Here is a 19,941-nt window from a genome sequence, read left to right on the forward strand (position 1 = left end):
GCGTGGTGAGCCGGGGAAGGAGCCAGTTTCCTGCTTCCCCGCTCGCAACCGAGCGGCAACGGCGGGGGGAGGCGCTCATCGCCCCCCCCTTGTCCATCCATTTACCCACCCACCCTCCTATCCATCCACCCACCCACCCACCGCCCTCCATGGGCCGGCGCTGCCGGCGCTGAGCGCCGGGAGGCAGCGCCCGGGCTGCCGCGATGAGCGGCGGGGAGGTGGTTTGTTCGGGCTGGCTCCGAAAGTCACCGCCGGAGAAGAAGTTACGGAGATACGTAAGTCTCAACCTCCACTATCTCATCTCTATAACCCCAACCCGTTCGGGGAGATCGGGCTCTTCCACCCGCTTTTTCCCCTTCCCTCCAGCACCCGCTTCCAGCCCGGGTGCACCTGCTGCCGCGGAGGCTGGGCAGGGCGGGGGGTGCCCCATGCTCGGGGTGCCTCATGGCCAGGGCGAGGGGTGGAGGGGGTGGTCATGGCTCCCCGCTGCTCGGGGAAGGGGGATGGGAGCATTTCCGACTCCCCCCCTTCACTCCCCGGCTCTCCCCCCGCCGTGTCTGTGGGGTGATGGCCACGGCTCGCCCGGGTACCCAGTTTTGGGGCAGTCCTTGCTGCGCCCCACGGTGGCCGGGCTCTACCCGGGACCTGCCACTGTCACACCCCTGCTTTGAAGTCGTGGTGTTGTGGTTTGTTTGGGCTTTTTTTTTTTTTTTTTTTTAGGGCAGGTTGGTAATACCTTTGTCCTAAAGAGGAAAGGTAATCATCCATCTGGGATTCACCCCCCCGGCCCCTTGACACCCCCATAACCGCCGCTTTCCTCCCTCCTGGCGCACGGTTCCTATTAATCATTTAACGTCCAAAGCCTTTGAAGATAGCAACAGTAGCGCTTCGATAGCCTTTTGTGTCATTGGCGGCTGCGATCAAACACTTCAAAGAAGTTGTAAAAAGAGGGTCCAAATGCCAGCTCTGTTACATTCCCCACTCATTGAAAGAAATAACTGTTCTTTGCGCCCTCCGCCTGACGGTCTCGCTGTGTGCCACGAGCATCAGAGCTCAGAAATGCGGCTCCGTGGAGCTGCCATCCTATGACTCGGCACATCCCTTCCCCGGGATGCAGCCAGGGTCCTATTCCCTGGCTCCGGTGATCTGCCTGGTTTTGGGTGGCTGGGATGCAGCCTCGGAAAGAGAGCTGGATGCTCTCCCTTCCTTTCGGTGGGTGGGTGGGAGGGGATCAGGCAGATCATCTGTTGGTCCCGGGGCTTTTCCCTGCGTGGATTTTGGGAGCGGCAGGCAGAACAAGTGCAGCTGGTGTCTCCCCAGTGGATGGTATTGATGGAAGCATCACTGCCTACCCAAGGGAGGGTGGTGGATGTCTGTAGTGCCTTAGCACAGCCTAGGGCAGGGCTGGAGGAGTATGCAAATTGTGTTCTGGTGTTATTAGCCTTGTCCAAAAGAGGTGCAGCCCCCCACGTGCACAGACCATGTCCCTTCACGTTAGCCTGTGTGCCCAGTTGCTCTGGGCAATCCTTTCCCAGTGTGCCTGACCCCTTTCCAGGGAGGATCGGGTTGGCTCCGGGATGGAGCTGCCAGGGAATCCCGCTCATTTGCTCCCTGTCACCCTAAATTTACTGAGAGAGAGGTGAAACCATGTGTTTACAGGAGAAATCTCAGTCCCCTAATGTATGCAGGCAGGCTCTGCGGGAGATGGCCAGAGTGACTTTGTGCATGCTGAACTCTGGAGGATGCTTTTAGCTTAATGGAGCAAAGCACCTTCCTCCGGCAGAAATCAACTAATTGCTGATCCTGAGTCACCACTGGTCTTAACTCATCAAACCTCATTAGCTCCCCAGCATCTGCCCTGTGAAAGGCCACTCACATCTCCTTCTGAATATCCAGCTTGTGCTCCAGCATTCCAGCAAGAGCTGAATAAATCTCCTAAATGCTCCATGGGAGGGTGTGACACGCCGGCGGTTAGCGCTAAGTATCGATGTGCATAAGAGTGCTTTTCATCCAGACACATCCCAAAGTGCTTTGCAAGCCACCTTCTGTTTTCAAAACATCCTCATTCCTCCAAGAGGAAACACGGCCGTGCTGAGATGTGCCCGCCCGTCCCACACAGGGGCAGGAAGCGATGCTCAGCAGATGTCACTCGTGGGGATCTCTCTCTGCCAGAGCAGTCCCGGAGCTGCGGTCAGTGGGACTTCCCTTCCAGTCACACCAGTTGCACTGGCTTCCTGCATCACTGGCTGGATTTGAAAATGTCAGCCTAGGCTTGGACTGGGTTTCATTCCATGGTGCCCCATGCCCTGGCTTTTTAATGCATGAATATTTATGTAATATTGAATGTTAATATTTAACATTAATATTCTAATTAATGGCCTTCCAGTAGCTGAAAGGGGCCTGCGAGGAAGCTGGGAAGGGGTATTTAGAAAGGTGTGTAGTGATAGGACAAGGGGTAATGGTTCTAAACTGGAAGAGGGAAGATTTAGATGAGATATTGGGAAGAAATTCTTTCCTGTGAGGGTGGTGAGACACTTGCCCATGTTGCCCAGAAGCTGTGGCTGTCCCATCCCTGGAAGTGTTCAAGGCCAGGCTGGATGGAGCTTGGAGCCACCTGGTCTAGTTGGAAGTATCCCTGCCCATGCCAGTGGGGTTGGAACTAGATGATCTTTAAGATCCCTTCCAGCCCAAACCACCTTATGGATCTATAATTTATTTAACTGCACTGTGCATTCAGGGTGTTGATGTATTTATCAGGTTGTTCTCTTTGACAATGCTTCAGTAGATAGAGTAGAACGTGAAGCTGGTGGCTTTGCTCCCCTAAACCCTTCCTTCATCTGCAACAAATCCAGATGGCTGAACTTTGTTTTTTCTACACAAAAGATGAGTTTTAAGTTTTCAGCCACTGCAGCGTTACGTTGCCTTTTGTAGGGACTCCAAGGGAAGGCTTTGAATCACTGGCTTTGCTGCTTTCCTTATGCCTTTAGTTTCTACTCTGCTTTGAGACCTCAAAGGAGGTATCTCAGGCTGCAGGATGCTGTTAATCAGGTTTGAAATTCCTGCTCTGGCTGCATTGACACAGGGAGGATGATAGATTTATTTTTTCTTTGACAAGTGCATTTCAGATGTACATGTCTGCACATGGGCGTGTTGCTGACGCTGTCCTTGAAACTCTGTGGTTTTGTAAGCCTGGTTTTGGTTTGGTTTTACTTTTCCAGATCTTTGGCAAGAAAGCAAGGTCCTAAATTTTTTTTCCAACATTGACCCATGGCTGGGAACGGGGTCTCTTCTCCACACCTGATCCATGGAGCATTAATCCACATTTACAGCAATATCACTTCAGAGGTTTGTGTTCCTGTGAGATTGTGGGATATTTTATGTCAGACCTCTTTGTACAATGCTCTGGGAAATATCAGGTCAGGAGTTTCTCTTCAGTTGGAGAACATTCAGATGATCAAACCATGATCTCAGCTGAGCCCTATAGATGCTACTGTGGTATTGAAAATAAAAGGTAACTGAACTGAACTGAATTGAAGGTCAAAAGTAAAGGAGAAACCAAAATACCATCTTCTACCTCCACTTGGAGCACCAAGCTTCCTTGATTGCTTGCACTGTGATTTATTTCAGACAAACACTTTTATACCTTCATAAAATTATAGAATGGTTTGGATTGGAAGGGAGCTTTAAAGGTCATCAAGTCCAACCATCTTGCCAGGAGCAGGGACATCCTCAACTTGATCAGGTTTCTCAGAGCCCCATCCAACCTGACCCAGAACATTTCCTGGGAGGGAGCCTCTATCTCCTCTCTGGGCAACCTGTTCCAGTGTTTTACCACCCTCATTGTTAAAAAGCTCCCCTCTTTTAGTTAAAACCATCACCCCTTGTCCTATCACCTGCTAAAAAGTCTGTCCCCACCTTCTCTCTTGACTTTCATGCAAGAAAGAGTGTCCTTGGACACAGCCACCAAGCAGAGACCTGTCTTGTAATTCTCCTTGTGGCTCCTCCTTAAATCACCCATGAAAACAAAACTATTTTAAAAAAAACAACCCACCCAATCCCTAAACAAACCCCTTGGCTTCAGCTGTGGGACTGATGAGCCGAGAAGGGCGCACATTGTGCTGGGCTCTACTGACTCACTGTCTCCTGGTGCTCTCTCTCTGGACGTGCCTGTCTGTTGTCTCCTGAGTTAGACGTGGGTTTACAGGGCTATTTTGTGCCACTCCATCCTGCCAGGCATGATGAGCTTCGGGGGTGGGCTCTCCAGCAGAAAAGCAATGTAAAAAAATAACTGCTGTGGTTGTAGAGGAGCTCTTAGCTTCCTATCATCACATCATTTATGTGCTGTGAAGTCAGAGTGTTTGCTGGCTGCCTGAGATGAATGTCTACGTTTCTCACTAAACCAAAAGCTTTTTGTCTTTTACAATCCTTTACTGCTCATTTTTATTTTTTTCTTCACCCCCCCCATACTGGTTTAACTGAGGGAAGAGTTTGGCTTCGTACATCATTGCTCATTCTTACATCAAGCAGAAGCAGTTTACTCAAGGTCATTGGAAGATCTGCTTCTGTCCCACAAGGGGAGCAGAGCAGGTCAAAGGGGGTATAATGGGCTGATCACAGCCCTATTCCAGAGGTAACTGCTGGATGAAAAGTATTTTTGGAGCCCTGAAGTAGACTTGTCACATCACACTTGAAGGTCTGTAGCAAGGATGTCTTCATAAAAGGAGGAGGGGAGAGGTAGGACCACTGGAGCAGAGAAGTCTTAGGCTGCTCAGATGCTGGGGGCAGCAACTGAAGTTTGGCACGGTGCTAATAAGGATGAAATTTTAGAGCAGGGGGGAGAAAAGAAGGACATCCCTTTAACTCTGCAGAAAAATACAGAAAAAAGGGTATTAAGCAAAATGGTGAATTGTTTTTTTCTTCTTTTCTCTCTTTTCTCTTCTCTTCTCTTCTCTTCTCTTCTCTTCTCTTCTCTTCTCTTCTCTTCTCTCTCCTCTTCTCTCCTTCTCCTTCTCCTTCTCCTTCTCCTTCTCCTTCTCCTTCTCCTTCTCCTTCTCCTTCTCCTTCTCCTTCTCCTTCTCCTTCTCCTTCTCCTTCTCCTTCTCCTTCTCCTTCTCCTTCTCCTTCTCCTTCTCCTTCTCCTTCTCCTTCTCCTTCTCCTTCTCCTTCTCCCTCTCCCTCTCCCTCTCCCTCTCCCTCTCCCTCTCCCTCTCCCTCTCCCTCTCCCTCTCCCTCTCCCTCTCCCTCTCCCTCTCCCTTTCTTTCTCCTCTCCTCTCTTCCCCTATCCTATCCTATCCTATCCTATCCTATCCTATCCTCCTCTCTCCCTCTCCCTCACTGGGTCACTCTCATGTTCTGCTCTGCTGTGCCTGATTCAGGATGCTCCCCTCTACCAAAAATAGGAAAGAGTTACAGAAACTCCATAGCAAAGCACCACAAAAATAAGCAGAAACGTAGAAAACATGGAAAAGCTGAAGGAAATGAGGTTGTTTAGTCTAGGGTAGAGAGAGCTGAGAGGAGAAATAACAGTTCTTGAGTATGTCAAAGGTAGCTGCAAAGGGGAAGGGAGTAAACTGTTCCTCTATGGCCAGTGGTAGGAGGCCAAGAAGTGCTGAGCTCAAGCTGCAGCAAGGGAAACAACTGTTAGGAAAAAAACTTCCTAACCCCTGATTGCCAGAGGAGTGGAGCAATGGAACAGATGGTTTGGGATGGGCTTGGAGTCTCCATCAGTGGAAGCTCTGAAGAGCAGGTTTTGAAGCAGTGGAATAAACTTGACAAATTCTCCAAAAGTCCCTTCCAGTGCTGGCTTGGGTGAATTTATGGATTTTGAGCCTCAACTTGGGAGGAAAAGTAAGGAGGCTTTAGGGAACAAATCATGTCAACCGGACCCACTGATGGGACTCAGGGAAGTCCTCAGGCCCAGTACAGACAAGTTCTTTCTAGAAAGTTTTGACAGCTCTGAACTCCCTGACTTGGCATCTTCTTTCAGCTGTCAAGCTGCCTTGCTACACCCTGCTCCTCCCGGGTAATCTCCATGCTTGGTTCAAAAGGACCATCAGACACTTTGCCTGTTGTCATCTGCTCCATGAATGAGAGGAGGGATGAACACTTGCCCCACTGCAGAAGGATTTGCAGGTCAGGGGGTGCATTTCTCTTGCAGAGGCAGCAGCACCACCTCTCTTGTGCAATGCTGCACAAAGGTCCCACTCCATAGCTTGGTTCTCTGCTGCATCATCACTGATGACTCAAAATACAAGACCTTTTCCCTGCAACCTTCTCTCAGGGTCATTTTGTTTGGGTGGGGAGGTGAATTCCTTTGCCCACTGTATCTCCTTCTGGGGACAATCAGATGGTGGGTGGGATATTGGCATTATGATACTCTTGAGCTAATAACTTGCAAGCTACTTGAAGGATGGTTATGGGAATGATGGAGTCAACCTCTTTTTGGTTGTAGCAGATGAAAAAATAAAGGGCAACAACCATAAACCAGCTTTGGAGGTTCAGGTTGGATCTTGAAGAAGTTCTTCTGTTAGGAGGGTTGTGCTTCAGAGGAACAGGTTCCCACAAAGCTGCAGGGTCTCAGTCTTCAGTGATTTTTAAGAACTGGTTAGAAAAAATCCCAGCTGACTTGATATTGTTCCACCTCAAATGCAAGACCTCCCAAGGTGCCTCCAACCCCAAATTTTTGATCCCTCTGTGGTATAGTGCAATGTGGAGCCACCAATCCAGCCAGCTTTAGCCCAGCTCCCTGTGCAAGTGGTTTAATGTGAAAGTCCCTGGTTTATTTCCTACCAACACTTGGAGAACCATGGTGCTGGGATAACCTCTTCAGCTGCTGGACCTCAAGCTGGTTTGGTCAGGGCTAACCCAGAGGTCATCCTGAGGCACTGAATTGACCAAGGTGGACTTGTCATTGGGATAAGGAGTCCCTGTGTTGTGTAGGGAGTGAAACCAGTCGTGGTGCTTTGGCTTTGCTAAGGCAGCTTGAGTGAATCTTCATCTGCCCATCATGACTTCAGAGCTGGCTGATGGTCCTGGCAGAGTGCACAGTGGATGTAAAAGATTAATGATGGCAAAGCACAGGTTGAACTTTAGAAAGACAAACAATACTTAGAGAAAGTGTAAGAGGATGCTGGCTCCATTTCTCTTTGGAAGAGAGCAGAAGTGATACTGAAACTTTTTTTTTTTTTTCCCCTTTTCCTTTTAGTGAGTGTCAGTTGCAAAGGGGTGATGTAATAGTGCTTACCAGACCCAAGCACATAATTTATAGTAGTGACTCAAAGGCAGAGCAAGTGTTATTTATTTGAGTTACAGTAGCAGCTGAGGTGGCTGGGCTTGGGGCTCCGTGTGCTGAGTGTTTGGTGAGACCACATCTGCCCTGAAGGGGATGCTCAGATGGGGAAACTGAGGCCCAGAGCAAGTTGGTGTTTTGGCTGCACTCATGTTCAGGCTCATTCCCACAGCTGGGAATTCAACTTGGCTTCTACCTGAGCCAGGAGTTTCCCAGCTGTTTGCAGGCTGCTGGGGGTGTGTGAAGCTATGGAAGGGGATGGCTGCTGGCACATAGGAGGGCACAGTTCTCCCAGGATGGATTTAGGGGTGGAAGATGGTCAGGCTGGTCTAGGGGCTCTCCAAGATGAGTTGGTTCAAAATTTTTAATGTGAGCCTGCCCTTCCTTTCTTCAAAGCCTCTCTTCTCTATCATGATGCTTTGGCAGATCTTACAGCACCTTGCAGAGGTGATGAAGTGTGTTTATCCCTGTCTCAGGAGGTGGGAGAAGTGATTAACTTGATTAACCTTGATTAACTTGATTAACTTCAGGGTGTGTGGAAAGCAGCTACGGAGCTGAAGGTTTCTGAGCTGCTGCTGTTCTGCACGGCCTCTCCTTCACCTCTCAGCCCTTCTCTGCAGGATAGACCCATCCTACCAAGGGTTTGGGCCAAAAGAAAGAGGTTAAGCTCAGGATCAACAGTATGCAAATACTTATTATCCCACATCATCCTCTGGCTGGGTAATTTTATGGCATTTTAATTGGGGCACACCCAGGCACATCATTTGGCTGAGGGGTGACCTGTAAATCCAGGCTGCTGCTATTTCCTCACCCTGAGCTGTGAGCAGGAAGCCACCAGGGCTGTTGAGGGCCTGGCTCATGCCACCAGCTGGGAAACAAGGCTCTGGAGAAGCTCCCAAAGCTCTTGAGATCTCCTGAAGTATCCTGGACCTTTGCCACCAAGCAGGACCCACGCTAGCACTCCTTGTGTTAGGGCAGTGCAGGTGCCTAAGCCAGGAGCAGACCTCCCCTCCCAAGCTGAATTTGATGTCTCCACAGCCTTGCAATGGCTCCTGTAATTCTGTTCAAATAATTAAATATTCCTGTTCAAATAATTAAAATAATTTGAGAAAGAAAAATGCCCACTCCTGTCTGAACATCAGGCGATCTCTGTGCCTCATCCCTGGTCCCTCCTTAGCACACAGCACTGCAGGCTTGAAAGGAGCAGAGCAGGGAAAGACTGGGTTGGGTTTTCATTTGCCTTTTCTAGTCTTACCCCAGCTGAGAAGACATTAGTTTTAGAAATTACTTGTTTTCACCCTTGCACATCACTGTGTTAATATCCCACCATGGCTGGATGATTTTAAGCAAAAGCTTTTAGAGTTACTGGCCTGGAAATGCTGATGCAAAGAGATCCAGCTCTGCCTCTTGCAGAGGAATGGGTGGGTTTGCTTCTCCTCAGGCTTTTTTCAGTCTAAATCTGGAGAAATTGGATCAACACCTGACTGCCTTGCTGCCAAGAGAAACCAGCTTTGTGGTTATCACAGGTTAAGCCAGCAGCAAATTGGGAGTGAACGCTGGAGCCTGTATAGATGCAGTCAGTGTGGAGCATCCCTTTTTCTTTCTTATTCATGATTAGCCAGAGAAAAGGCAAATATTCAGGATGTGGAATTGCAGAGAACAAACTTGAGACCTCAAGAAGGGATCCAAGCTCTGTGCATGCCTCCAGGCAAGCTCTTGCACCTCAGGTATGTCTGCAACCACCTGGTTTGACAGTGCACAAAAAAAAAAGGAATTCCTCAAGGTCAGCAATGCAAACCTGCACAGTGCATACCCTGTCAGTCACATCTAGTCACAGGGCAACTTAAATGTGTGCTGGGTTTAAATTTAAAAACATGAATTAAATAAAAATAAAAATTAAAAATAGAAATAAAGATCAACCTCAGTCAAAAAAAAAAGGAAAGGAAAGGGGAAAGGAAAGGGGAAAGGAAAGGAAAGGAAGGAAAGGAAAGGAAAGGAAAGGAAAGGAAAGGAAAGGAAAGGAAAGGAAAGGAAAGGAAAGGAAAGGAAAGGAAAGGGAAGGAAGGGAAGGGAAGGGAAGGGAAGGGAAGGGAAGGGAAGGGAAGGGAAGGGAAGGGAAGGGAAGGAAGGGAGGAAAGGAAAGGAAAGGAAAGGAAAGGAAAGGAAAGGAAAGGAAAGGAAAGGAAAGGAAAGGAAAGGAAAGGAAAGGAAAGGAAAGGAAAGGAAAGGAAAGGAAAGGAAAGGAAAGGAAAGGAAAGGAAAGGAAAGGAAAGGAAAGGAAAGGAAAGGAAAGGAAGATAGCTCGTAGTCCTTTTTAGCTTGCAAGCTGTGTCTTTAAGGAAGGGAAGGAAAATATGAATGCTGGGAGCATATGTTTCTTGCTGTGTAAGATGGCCAGCAGTGCCTGTTTCTCCAGTGAATCTGGAATAATTTGATGCCAGCAACCTGGGGGGGGGGGGGGGGGGGGGGGGGGGAGCAATTTCATCTCTGGATTTGTCTTTTCATATTTGGTTCCTATTTTTTGTTATTGCTGTTTTTCTTTTCCTGAGTTCTTGCACAGGTTTCCTGGAGAAAGTTAGGATCTGGGAAATCTTGCATCAGTCTGGTTGTTTGCATTATGTTAATACCTAGAAATGAACTTCTCTGTCCAGATGGGAATATTCTCACCCCAAAATGATGCCTGTTCAGGATGGGAGGTTCACTCTTGGGCCAGAAATGGGACATTTTTATTTATAGTTTAAGGATTTGAGGCAGGACCAGTTGAGAACAGCTTGTGGACATTTCTCTATTAAGCATTCAAATTTATTCTTCCTTTCTGCTGCTTGGAAAGCTTTTCCATCTCTGCCTCCTCTGGATTCCTCTTCATGTGGCCTCTAGATTTTTAAATCCTGTATGTCCAGTCTCTCTTTTTCCTGTAATCTGTCAATGCAAATATCTCCTGATTGTATTTTTATAGCATTATTATTACTATTTATTTTATCTTTTGCTTCCCAACACATCAAAAATATTCCCATTGTGTCTCCTGGATCTAAGGTGCTGTCCTGATAGCATCTCACTACTTCTTATGCATCTTATTCCATTTGAACCTGGTATTTTCCAAAGGCGTTTGCTTTGGGAGGCATTTAGACATCTCTTTGGTGGAGTTCCAGCTCCTGCATCCATATGGTAAGATGGAAATAACATCTTGAGTCAAAGATTTGTGGTCTTTGAATTTTGTGGATTTCCAGCCATTAGGTTTTTCTGATGATCACAGCTCCTACCTCACCCATTCAGGTCCCTCCCTGACCTTCTGAGCATCCCCTTGGACTTCTGGGTCACTGCCAAAATTGACCTGCTCAACAAACTCTTTAGCCAATGTAATACCCAAACTGGGGCTTATTCCTCAGTTCCAAAACTGATTAATAAGCCACCTTTTCTGGTGGCTTCGAGGTGTTTTCTAAATTTTCAGCTGCCAAGAGCTGTGTGACACGTACATGGGAGGTCTGGTGGCACCATGTGCTGCTCCTGAACTGGGAGATACTTACATTTGTCTGTGTTTTTTTTTATCTCATAATGTCAGTCATGGTGCTAAATGGGGTTATCAGTCACTGCCACCAATCTGCTGTGCAGAACTTCATCCAGATACTTACTCAGGCATCTTATGGGTTTTGGGTTGGGTTTTTTTGTTGTTGTGTATTTGTAGATCTGTGGGTTTCGACTGTTCCTTGGGTGCTTTTAGTTTGAAACAGTGCCCCATGGGAAAGGGACTGGCTGTGTAATTCATCTCAGGGTTTTGGCATTCCTTAGTTGCTTCTCCCATGCAAATCCCAGCTCAGCAACCCCAGAGAGGCCACCATGGCACCTCCAGATCTCCTTCTTCTGATGCTCTGCTTGAGAGTTCTGCAGCACAGGAAGGGGCAAACACAATAAATGCCCCTTCTGGGTTTCTGACAGCAGAAAATATTTTCTCTGCTTCCATGCCAGCAGCATGGCAAAGGAGCACACAGCTCCTTTGACTTTGGGTCTATGTTATTCCTAAACAACTTGCTCTAGGTAGGAAGCTCCTAGGACAACCTCCTTTGCTTTAACCCAGAAAGACTCCAAGGCCAGGTTGAATGGGGCTTGGAGAAACCTGGTCCAGGAGGAGGTGTCCCCTTCCCTGGTTATGGTAGGGGAGGTTGGAATTAGCTGATCTTTAAGTTCCCTTCCAACCCAAACCGTTCTATGATTCCATGAATCCCTAATTTGAAGCTTGTGTCCTCCCCATCATCTCTCCCACTGCCCACCACACGATGTCAAACTGGAGTTCCCAGCAGGATGGTGGAGAACAGAAGGGTTCATTGTATCAGGGGTCAGGACATGGGGTGGCAGGAGAGAGGGGAGTGGAGCTGGAGGCTGAGTCCTGCTGCCACCTCCAACCCTGCCTTATATTATCTGGAGTGGAAGCCATGCAGACAGAGAGTGGTCTGTGACTGTGATGAGTTGAAGGGGGAAGAATCAATAAAATATTAAAAAAAAAAAATAGAAGAAAGAAGAAAGGCAGAAGAGAGAGGATGTGGGGCATGACAGGGAGTTAGGAAGTCCTCCTGGCTGTGCCAAGGAGATGCTGAGAGGCAATCCCTGGTCCCCTCATAAATTAGGGCTCAAAGTTTGAACCCAGCCCTGACCATACAGATCCCTCTCTGAGCTCTCTGCATGCACGGAGTGAGGCAGGACAGGGAGCAGGGAGTTTTCCTGCCAATGCTCAGGACTTTATCCTGCAGCAATGTGTGTGTGGGTGGACCCCTGACACCAGCGTCTTTGGAGAAGGGTGAGGAGAGCGATTAGGAGCCTGGGAAAGCTTTACACAACAGGCCTCCAAACCAGCAAGGAACAGCCACCCTCCAGAGAAGGAGAATGAGAAAGTGCCCTGATAAAAGCCTACAGACCCTGCAGAGGGGGGACAGCATTTCAGCTTGGCTCGGGGGACTTCTTGTTGGAGCACCCCAAGGTCCTTCTCCCAGCAGGTTGCCCAAAGGGTCTGGCACGTCAGCAAAGAGCAGGGTGTCCCACCCCCATCACCTGAACCCCATCCTGCAGAGGTGAGATTTGCATTCAGGAGAGGTGAGCAGATGTTTCTGATCCTTCAGTATCAGATATAGAAGGGGAAGGGGTCAGAGATGTTAAAACTTGTAAGATCTGGGGTTGTTTAGTCTGTAGAAAAGGAGGCTGAGGGGAGACCTTATCACAACCTGAAACTGGGTAGTAGCCAGGTGGATGTCAATGTCTTCTTCCAGTTAACAAGCAATAGGACAAGAAAAAATGTCCTCAAGTTGTATCAAGGAAGGTTTAGCTTGGATATCATGAAAAATTTCCTCAGTGAAAAGGTTGTCAGGCCCTGGCACAGACTGCCCAGGGCAGTGCTGAAGTCTCCATCCCTGCAGGGATTTAAAAGCTGTGTAGATGTTGTGGGTTCAGTCATGGCCTTGGCAGTGCTGGGTTAATGGTTGGACTTGATGATCTTAAACGTCTTTTCCAACCCAAATGGTTCTATGATTCTTTTTTCTTTTTCCTACATCCCTCAGCAGGTTCTGCCTCTGCTATAGGTCTGCAATGGGGGAGAAAGATGCAAAGATGCCTCTTCCTACTGAGTCTGAATTTGCACCTTTTAAAGGAGATGAGACATGAGTAATGCAATATCTGCAACAATAGAAGCTGAGACCATGAAGAAAACATTGGAAAGGAACAAAACTAGAGTTTTGAGGTTTAAACCAGTCAAAGAGTTAAGGACAGGTCTTTCCTAATCATGGGGTTCCTCTCCCCTGCTTGTCAGAGAGGTTCCACCTACCACAGAGAGGTCTTTGGGCTAAGACTGGGTAGATCCAGCACCATACCCAGGATGTTGTTCCCTGAACCATGTTTTGAATACCTGCCTTGCACTCCCTTCAGCATCAACCCAAAGGAGGTCCTGGTGGGACTGGGCCAGTGTCTCAGACACCAAAAACACATTGGCTGAGGCTTTGACTGGGAATCAATAAAAATGCCCCTTTTAGCACCAAATCAGTAATGCCAGCTGGGGTGCAGATGTATCATGTGTTGTCACAGGGAGGTCCAGCCAGGTTAGAGGTTTGAAGACAGGGTCATGGGTAGAGAAGAAGGTTGTCTGAAGGTTTTCTTTTTATACCAAAGGTGCTTCACACAGGGATGTCTCACAAGTTGGTGTCTTGGAAAGTGTTTCACAAAATTCCCTGTGCTCAGTAGTGTGTGTTAGATCTTCACCAGAAATTTGGTGAAATTTGGGGGCCAAAAATTTGGATGTGGGGAGATGTAAACTGAACCCTCATGCACTGGGCTAGGCTGGAACTGAAAAACCTCCCTAAAGAAAATTCTGTCCTGTGCTATGCATTGAATGTTTGTGAGGCTTTTTGTAGGAGTTTTTTGTTAACTAAGGTGTTTGATAAAAATATTTTGGGTTTGATGTTTCTCTGCCTGTCCTGCTTTTTGGAAGAGCCTGTCATGACCCACTCAGTGGTGTTAAATGCTGTCATTAAGTCTGGGTGGGGTGAAGCATGGACCTGCTGCTCTGATGCACTAATCACTTCAGATAGGATCAGGTTGTTGAATACCACCAGGGGATGAGAAGCTTCAAGATTTGCATTTGTAATTAAGAAGAGGAGCCTTTAAGGCCTATTCTTTGCATTTCTTTGTACCTGAAGCCTCCCACTAAGCAACCATAGCTTGGGTTGTTGGAGGAAGGTGAGAAGCCAGAATGACATGTTTGGGGTTTATGTGCTCCCCTCTGCTGCATGCATTACTGCTGAGTCAGCTGTAATTTGGGCAACATTTAACCTTCCCTTTTTTTAGCCTGGTCAAAACCTTGGATTTGTTTCCCTCAAAGCATGGGAGTCTTCTGACTAATTATATATATTACAAAAAGTAATAATAATATCCATTTGCTCGAAAGCCAGACACCAAAGCATGATGAAAAACACAGCTGCAGTGCTCTACAGGTTGTACTTCTGACAACCATTCCTAGTCAGTATATTCCTGGATATTATCATATCTGCTTCTCCCATTTTCCTACCTTTATCCTTCTGCACCCAAAGCCCAATGGTATGGGCTGGACTTGGGTTCCTTTTCTTCCTTCCAAGGTTTGGTCCTTGCACTTTCAACTCTCTCACTATTATTCATCCTCCTACTCTGAATATCACAGGGTCTTGGCACCTAGCACTGAGGTGGGTTGTAAATCCAAAAGTTTAGCTGGAAAGGGACTTTTTACAAGGGTGTAGAGTGATAGTATGAGAGGAAATGGCTTTAAACTGGAAGAGGGGAGATTTAGGTTAGACATTAGGAAGAAACTCATTCCTGTGAGGGTGGTGAGACCCAGGCTGTCCAAGGAAGTTTTGCCTGCCCTATCTCTGGAAGTGTTGAAGGCCAGGTTGGATGGGGCTTGGAACAACCTGGTCTAGTGAAAGGGTGGTGGACCTAAATGATCTTTGAGGTCCCTTCCAACCCAACCCGTTCTATGGTCCTAAAGAGTTAGTGCAAGGGGTTGGAGACTCAGTGGGTTTCCAACTCAGTGGGTTTCCACCCTTGTTCTGCCAGATTGTTGGCTGGACTCTTGAGTCTTCACTGTCCCTGCTTTATAAATAGGAAATTAAAGTGTACAGGGATTAAGTGAATCTTCCAGGGTTTACAAGTAAGCCCATCACAGAGCTGGAAACCAGACACCAACATCCATCCTTCAGTCTCTTCCTCTCACCCATTTCTCAGCTGCATCCTGGCATGCTCTGTCCCTGTACCCTCCTGTTGAGAAAGTCTAAGTTTTCTGAGCTAGGTTCACCTCTCCTGTGCCTTGCCTTGAGGTCCTTCAGATGAGGTTAGGAGAGAATTCAGCCTGTTTAAAAATTCAGTACAGCTGCCAGGCAGGAAAATCTGATGAGTGGAAAGTCAATCAGATGTGGGAAAGGAGGGGGGGAAGGCAAAGGGTGGTTGTGGGTGCTGTGCTCATCGCAGGCTTGGCAGTGGGTTTGTGCCACAGTGTAAAAAGATAGATGGATTTACTCCATTTCAGGAGTAAATATGTGGGAGCACACACGTGTGTGCTGGGCAGGGAACTTGGTTGGTTAATGAGAATAAACCTCACTTTGCTTTTGAGAGGCTGGGGCTAAAACATGGTGCAATTGCCATCCATGTAATTTTGTACAGTGAATTTACTGTGCTGTTTTGGCCATCAGTGCAACAGCTAGAGGCTGTTAAGATAATTTAGTAGAGGCTTGTGGTTATAAATATGTTTCCATCATGACTAAGAATTCTAATAGGTATTAAATTCCGCCAAGGGGTTTATAGTATTTTATTATATTTATTTTTTTTTTATTGCATACTCTCCGCTCTTTCTGTTTTGACTTATTAATCTTAAGGAATAAGCTGAGGGATGGATATTAAATGGTTTTTTAATGTATAAAATAGGAGCTGTAAAAGGAGAAAACCAACACGAGACAATGCAATTAATTTAATGTAATCTATCTGTTGAGCAGTGGGGCTCTGGGGTGTCCTGCTCTTGGCTGCTGATACTGCAGGTGTGTTGGGTGCTCTGCAAAGCTCTTGTAATGCAGATCTTTGTCCTCTGCATGTTTTTTACTTGGGAAAATTCTGTCTGGAAGGGAAAATAGTCTTTTCCATCCACCTTGGCCTCGTGCAAGAGATGCTGTGCACAATTAAGAATGGGTTTTTGAACTTGAAACACAACTACTTCCAAATGTCAAGATGCCGACGTATCAGCTGGGGACCTCAAAAAACCCCAAGGCCTTAGCCATGAATTTCCAGCTATGTCCAAGCCATCCATACAAAGATCTCTCTTCCATCACTGAGAAACAGTGTGAGAAGCACTGGGAATGCTGTGGGAATGCCTTGGCTCTCCTACTCTGCTGTCTTAATCCAAATAATAACAACAAAAAGTTTGAAGGCTTAGTTTGGAATTGGATAGCTCGCCAAAAATAGGCTCTCCCTGGAGAAATCTTCTGCTTCCTGCTGGGCTGGAAAAGCTGTGCTGACAGCCTCTGTGTTTGGATATTTAGGCATCTCCTGGAACCTAGAGCATGAAGGAATGCAAAATTATAGAGGAAATCAGTGGAACTTGTTAAATATCAGAAAAGCATTTGGTCTGAACATCAGAAAGTGTCCCCCCCCTCTTCCTGTCTAGAAAGGCACCTGATCTAAACCCCAATATTTACAAATATTTCTGAGATCTTCCAGGTTTTGGCACTCAAAACGTTTTGAGATCTTCCAGGCTAAACCTTCTCCATTTAAATCACAGATCTTGGCTTGAATGCATCTGAGCTCCTGGAAAGTGTGGACCCCAAACAGGGTTCCTTGTATCCAGAGCTCTGTTTTCCTGTGCTCAGAAGTGGGGAGAGGCATTGCATTAAAAAGAAAAAAAACCCAAAACAAAACAAGCAGAACAAACCTGTGTTATTTTGTCACCTCAGAAAGTCTCTGACAGACTCAAGGAATAGCATCTGGTGTATTTTAGGAGTTTGTCATTGGGAGCTTTATCTCCACCCATCTTCAGGACAAGGGGCTGAGCCTGGAGGACTCAGGCTGGGAAGTTTCCTCTCCCCAGCTCTCTGTGGGCTGCATGTTCTGGTACCCTCATCCTTCCATTTTATTTTACTTTTTCTTTCTCCTTTTCACCTCCTTCCTAACACTTAAGGGCTTGTCAGGAGGAACCCTTTTCTCCCAGGGTGTGACTTTCGTGTTTCTTGCTGAGGACTTGGTTTTATGGTGCTGAACAAAGCCACTTTTGCAAGTCCAGCTTGAAATAAATTAGAATGAGCTCAGGAAGGCCAACCCATCTCTATGTTGCAGAGCATCCCAGAAGCCCACCCTGAATCCATGCTGCAAGGAGCAAATTCCCTCTGCAAGCAGGACTCCACAAAACCAAGGCCAAGCTACAAGAAAGCAACATTAGTAACTTGAAGAAAGCAATATTATTAACTTGACTCAACATGTGGTGAGCTTGAGTTTGGGAAGCTGGGAAAATCTCCATTTCCCAAGTGGTCAATTAGGAGTTTTAATGTGAAACTCTTTCCTCCACCTTCCTGCTTTAAGGTTACCACAAGGATTACTGGGATGATGCTGGTGTCTGCTCTTTCACCCTGCTGTCTCCCCAGCCACACCAGGGCCAGTTCTAAAACCTGTGTCAGGAACTGAAGTTCAGAAACACAGTCTCAAAGTCTCGACCTTCCCCAACTTGTTTTTCCCATCTGTTTTTAACAGCATGTTCTTGGACCTTTCTGGGCTCGATCTTGTGATCCCTGATGCAGTATGACATTTCCAGTTTATTAGGAATACTTATGTTTATTTGCTGGGTGGGTTTTTTCTTTTTTTTTTTTTCTTTTTTCCTTTTCTTTTTTTTTCTTTTCTTTTATTTTTGTTTTTCCCTAGGTTTTGTGGAGGCTTTCTGCCTCTGCTGCCAATACAAACGTCCCCTCTGTGCTGGGAGGTGCCACCCACACCCGTCCTCTCTGAAATCAGGACAGTTATCTCAGCAGCTGCAAGTCCCTCCAGTGATCTGGGGACTTTTATTAAACAAAAAAAGAAGTCTGATTTTTGCTTTTTTTTTTTTTTCTGTTCTTTTCTGCTGTTTCGTAACAAAAAAACCAGGTCCTAGGGTGCCAAAGCAAATGAGCTTTAAAAAATTGGTCAGGTTTTTTTTTGTTTGTTTGTTTGTTTGTTTTTACTTGCTTAAGGAAGACCAGCAAGAAGGGACTCAAGGTTTGAGTTTGCTGATGGCATTTTCAGCTTGCCCAGCTTGTCTCTGCTTTTCTCTCTGCATGTTGCACACTAGTAGGGGTTTGCTTCTAAGCTGCAGTTGCTGAACCAGCCTGCACCTTATTCCATTATTTCATTTTGCATAGAAATCACCGTGCTTCACTCCAGCCCTGGACAAAATCCTATCAACAGATGAGGACCAATGCCAGGGCAGTCTTGGCACTGTGGATCAGCTTTGCCCATGGCGTGCTGGTCTTCATAACTCCCCCCATCCGTCTCCAAAATCTCCTTGGTTTTTTGTTTGTTTTTTTTTTAAATAAATCAAGTGATACCTTTTGGAGAGCTTTTTTCAGATCCTGGCTGACATAAATCCCACTGTAGGACTTCAAAGATATCTTCTTGCTCTTTAAAATACTTTCAGCTGTGCCTCACCAGCCCATGAAGCATGTGGTGGGGTGAGAAAACTGCAATCTGTGTGATGTTTCATGGAGGTTTGCATCTAAAAGGCATTTTTTTAAACAGGCAGGAGAGTCCTGTGGGCATTGAGCTGTGAGAAGACAGGGGTAGTGGTGCCATGGACTCTCCTACTGGAGTCACCAGCTCTTGCACTGCTAGGGGCAGATGCTCCAAGTCATCTTCTTGGCCCGAGGCTAAGAAAGACAAGGATAGGAGATGATGCATCTCCATCAGAACAAAATCTCAACTGTATTTCTAAGCCAGGAAGATAAATCCAGCAAGAGCCACAGGGCTATAACAAGCCAGGTGTAGAGATGAGGCTGGTTTGGGTCAGTTTACTGCACTTCAGGAAAGTTTCAGGACCAAATCATTGGTTGCTGTGACCTATGAAAGATCCTTTGATTAAGTGAAGGTCTTGCTGAGCCCCTCTCTTACACCTGTGGTCCCACACAAATGCAACCCACAGTTGCAGTCACTCACACAAGGTGTAGGAAATCTTTGTACTTTGCCATCAGGATCAGAATTTGGGTCTGTAACTGTAAGGGTTTGCAATCAAAAGTCATTTACCAAAACTACCCCAAAAAGCTCAGAGAGTCCTGGGGAGCCCAGAACTGCTGTGTCTGCTTTTTGATTCTTTAAGCATTGGCCTTCCCAGGAAAGCAGAGATCCCTCCAGAGACCCCACGACTCTGATTGCTTCCAGCCAAGCAGCAGGGGCACGTTTCTGTCCTGTGAATCTGGTTTCTGCATTAGCTTTCCCAGACACCAGCCTTCACCTCACTCCATCTTTCCATTCTGTGGAGAAATTGCTGAACTCCCCTCCATGAGCACATCATGAGCAGATGATATCTATGCCAGAGCAATTCTTGCTCTAAGGAAAAATAAACTTCTCAGCATCCTCCCCCTCAAGAACTGGAGTCCATCCCCACTCTCAGGGCATTCCTGGGACATGCTTGGGGCAGCATCTGCCCAAGGATGCTCCCAAAGGCCTTGCTTGCTTCCTCCTTTTCAGGTTCAGCTTTGCTAGTAGGTAGCAACCTCGAGGTGAACCTCATCTTCCCATTGCATTAATTAATCTTGTTTAATGGCAGCTGCTGGAGAAATTTAAAAAAGGAACCAGCCATAAAAAAGGGCTGATGGCAAATGCAGATGCCTTGGAGCAGGGTCAGGGGGACAAGCAGCCTGCCTTGGGCAGATAAAGAGGATACAAATTCAGGCAGGACCAGACTGCTTGGCTGGATTCATCTGACTTGTCATGATATGCTGAATTAGCCTTTATGGGTTTATTTTTAACACTGGGGAAGGCCTTGTCTGCTGGAAATAAAATTGATCAATATGTGCTCGGGGTCCTCGTCTGGCTTGAAATGGCTCCATGATGGATTTGTGTTGCAGAGCCCTTGGAGATCACCCTCCACGGGCACTCTGAGAGGGAGCTTGGAGGGGGGGGATGAAGATGGGGCAGATGC

General features: G+C 46.9%; 1 protein-coding gene across 1 annotated transcript in view; it reads left to right on the forward strand.

The window, feature by feature from the left end:
• Nucleotides 1-19,941, forward strand: part of GAB2 (GRB2 associated binding protein 2) — a 103,390-nt gene continuing 83,449 nt past the window's right edge. Inside the window, 1 exon segment of the mRNA XM_030459345.1 lies at nucleotides 1-275. Coding sequence (XP_030315205.1) covers nucleotides 204-275 — 72 coding nt within the window. The 5' untranslated portion in view covers nucleotides 1-203.

The sequence above is a fragment of the Calypte anna genome, chromosome 1, assembly GCF_003957555.1.
Source record: "Calypte anna isolate BGI_N300 chromosome 1, bCalAnn1_v1.p, whole genome shotgun sequence".
In the NCBI taxonomy this organism is placed as follows: Eukaryota; Metazoa; Chordata; class Aves; order Apodiformes; family Trochilidae; genus Calypte; species Calypte anna.